Source organism: Petaurus breviceps, unplaced genomic scaffold (genome assembly GCF_028583685.1).
Source record: "Petaurus breviceps papuanus isolate PSGF00001 unplaced genomic scaffold, PetGlider_PUasm1.0 90842, whole genome shotgun sequence".
Lineage (NCBI taxonomy): Eukaryota > Metazoa > Chordata > Mammalia > Diprotodontia > Petauridae > Petaurus > Petaurus breviceps.
Window position 1 is genome coordinate 9,434,534 of NW_027187358.1, and position 3,207 is coordinate 9,437,740.

Below are 3,207 nucleotides of genomic sequence, written 5' to 3' on the forward strand. Positions count from 1 at the left end.
CAGAGGCTGGAGCTGCGCCTCCCCCATTGGCGGAGGCTCAGTGGGCTGCCCCAGCTTATGTCCTGAGCCCGGCTTAAGAGGACTAGGCTGACAGCTCCCCCCCCCCCCCCCCCCCCCCCCCCCGGTCCCCCCCCCCCCCCCCCCCCCCCCCCCCCCCCCTGGACTCCCCCTCCCTGACTCCCACCCACTCCACCCCAAGCCCTCCCGGCTCGCAGGGCCGGCCGAAGTTTTAAAGTGGGGCCGCCGCCTGCTGCTCCTGACATTCGGGACGCGGCCAGCCCCAGAGCCCCGGCGCTCGCCGCGCTCCCGCGCCCCTGCTCTTCTGGGCGGGCTGTACAATCCTCGGCAGTGTCCTGAGACTGTATGGTCAGCTCAGAGGCCACGATCGCCAAGGCCGCGACAGCGCGGCTCCGAGGACTTGTTTCACACGCACTTTGATCTGGATTTGTACCTCCTCCCCCATTGATTTTTTTTATTATTATTATTTTAGAAATTTTTTAAACTTTTTTCTTGGTTCTCTCAGTACGAATTTGACAACCTCTCCCCCATTCCCATCCCTCCACCCTTCCCTCCTACAACCACTCCTCCCGGTTCCTCCCCCACCACCTCTCTCCACCCTCTGCTTTCCCCGCACCTACCCAACCACCTGCAAACTTCCACCTGATTTTGCGGAGCGCTTTGGGCCAGAGAGCGCTCAGGACCTTTTGCAAGCGATCCAGTAAGTCACAAAGGCAGCAGTCGTGAAAATGACAGCTGACAAGGAGAAGAAAAGGTAAGCTAGGCGCCGAGAAGATCTGGTCAGAGAGGAGTAAGATCTGGCCACAGAGGGGGAGGGAAGAACTTGACTATGGCGATGATGGAAAGGGTGTGAGAGATCTCGAGGTTACCGACCTAAAGGCTGACTCTGGTTGGGATAAAGAAGTTTGCAAAGGAAGCAGAAAAGTTTTGACGGAGTCAAGTTGGTGGGACCTTCAGGGAAGACCAGGTGTGACCCAGGAGCAGGCCAACTCGAGTTTCCATGAGTGTTCTGAGTTTAAGGAAACGCGGTACTTTGCACGGGTGATTTCTCAAAGTCTTTCTGGTCAGTGCGGCTGGGGGCTAGATACAATCTCCTTAGCCCTTTCCTTACCTCTCTCTTACCAGAGTGGAGGCAATAGCAGCTTCTTTCCCTTCTCCAGTGTTCCCTGCCCCTGCGCAGTGTCCTAAACTGGATCGAGAGCGCTTTGGGCACTTGAGACTCGGGGGCAGAAAAGGGCTATGTGAGGGCGACTGAGCTAGGGTCCTTAACGACTTAGAAGTGGGAACCATCTCGTAATTCCCAGCTGTTTTCGTCCTCTGAGGTCCTGGTTTCCCAGAGAAGGAATGGAGGAACTGGATACAGTACTGGGGTGCCTCCGAAGAGGGCAGAGAAGGGCAGCCAAGTTCGGCCCACCGAACTCTAGTCTCTTTTCAATAGGTGAAAGGTAACGCAAAACTGTCTCTTTCCTGCTTTTTCCTTCGGGGGCTCTATCTCCGATTCACTGACAAGAGACGTGTTGGTGGGCACGTTTTACCTGTTCCCCGATTCCCACGACTATCAACAGCCAAAGGGGCATCGATCGGGGCGTTCTTTATCCAGCAACCCTTCCTTCTCCCGGAGATAGGCAGGCATGTCCACACACGGACGCACAGCTCGAAGAATCCAAGCCACGGATAACCCCACTCACTATTTTGGCGTTTCCCCTTTCCCTTTGGCGCTGTGAGCGAGAAGGAGATAGTGGGGAGGTGGGCATGGGAAGGGGAGGGGGTGTTCTTTTCCTGGACCAGGCTCAGGCCAGGTGGATGTGAGGTTAATGTAGCCGCGAGAGTTCCCTGCATGAGGACGACATTGTGGGGAGGTATGGCTTGGGATCTCCACCCACACTGCCTAGGAGAGCGACCCAGCGGAACTTTGCTGCAGTTCGGGGATGGCCCGAAGCTGTTGGCTGCGGCAACGGTTGTGGGACGCTAGGAGGAAAAAGCAATCCTGGTGCTTTTGGTGATTAGCTTTGGCTGCGAATCCCTGCTAGATGAGGGAAAGGGAGAGAGCTTGGAATTGGGTTTGTGTAAACGAAAGAGCTGCCCCTGGTAAACTTGGCCCTTTTCGCCCGGTCACCCAAGTTACATACTCCCAGTGTCCCAAGTTGAAGTGACATTTCCTATCTGTACTCTTGGATAATCGGGTAATCGACTGGAGGCATAATCTGTGGTTGTACTTCCCCTTCCCTGCCCTCCAAAATACTTCTGGGATTTGTCCACGATTTCTTTCCTTTCTTTTAATGACCGAAATTTATGAGATCGAAATGCGGGGTTAGTCTGGTTAAACATAGCTGAGCTGGTGGTTTGTGGATGAAGGTAAGGTTGCGAACCCTATTCTCGCCTTTGGGTGGCCCTGAAACTTCCAGTCGAGGAAGCGCGCATCGAATTTGGAGCCGCTTAAGAGTGTTTAATCCCAAGTGTGCTGAGGGCAGCTTGGGTAAGGAAGAAACTTCTGAGAAGCCTGGTACACTTGTTCTGAGCAGAGGATCTATCATAGTAATAACGCCAGTAACAATGATGATTAAACAAACATTAGAACTTGTGCTCAAATTCTGTGCCCAATGCCCAGGACTGACTGGGGAACCAGCCAGTGAGAACTTATTGTTCGTTTCACAGCCCAGATGCTTATCATCGAATGTCGAAATCAGAGGGGGTGTGGTTTGATCGTAATCTTGACAAATGTGTGAGAGATGTCATCTCCTCCTACGGGTGCCCAGCGCTGGGTGATGTGCTAAGTTCTGCCATATGCATATTAATTATTGCAAGAAACTTGGGAGCTAAAGATTTCAACATACCAGATGGGTTGCCCTCTTCTACAGGATGCGGGCAAGCAAATAAAGAGGTACAGAGTTTGGAGCCAGCCCTTGAGTTATGTAATTGGGCCCAAAACTGTATTCCTGAGCTGCCTCTTTAGGAATCACTAAGGGTCGGCCTGCAATTTGAGATGCCAGCTGGGGTTCCCAGAACCCTGAACCAGATTGGAAAACTGAACTTCTTACTTTCGTAATTTGCTTAAATTTCTGTGCTTCCATAATTTGGCAAGAAAAAAGATCTCGTGTGTGTGTGTGTGTGTGTGTGTGTGTGTGTGTGTGTGTGTGTGTGTGAGAGAGAGAGAGAGAGAGAGAGAGAGAGAGAGAGAGAGAGAGAGAG

The 3,207-nt window shown here is 52.9% G+C and overlaps 1 protein-coding gene across 2 annotated transcripts in view; it reads left to right on the forward strand.

Moving 5' to 3' along the window:
• The first annotated feature begins 237 nt into the window (after window positions 1–237).
• EPAS1 (endothelial PAS domain protein 1) overlaps window positions 238–3,207 on the forward strand; it is a 114,121-nt gene continuing 111,151 nt past the window's right edge. For both annotated transcript variants that reach the window (XM_069071625.1, XM_069071626.1), the window contains exon 1: window positions 238–772. In XM_069071625.1, the coding sequence (XP_068927726.1) occupies window positions 747–772 (26 nt within the window). In that variant the 5' untranslated portion in view covers window positions 238–746. The remainder of the gene's footprint in view (window positions 773–3,207) is intronic.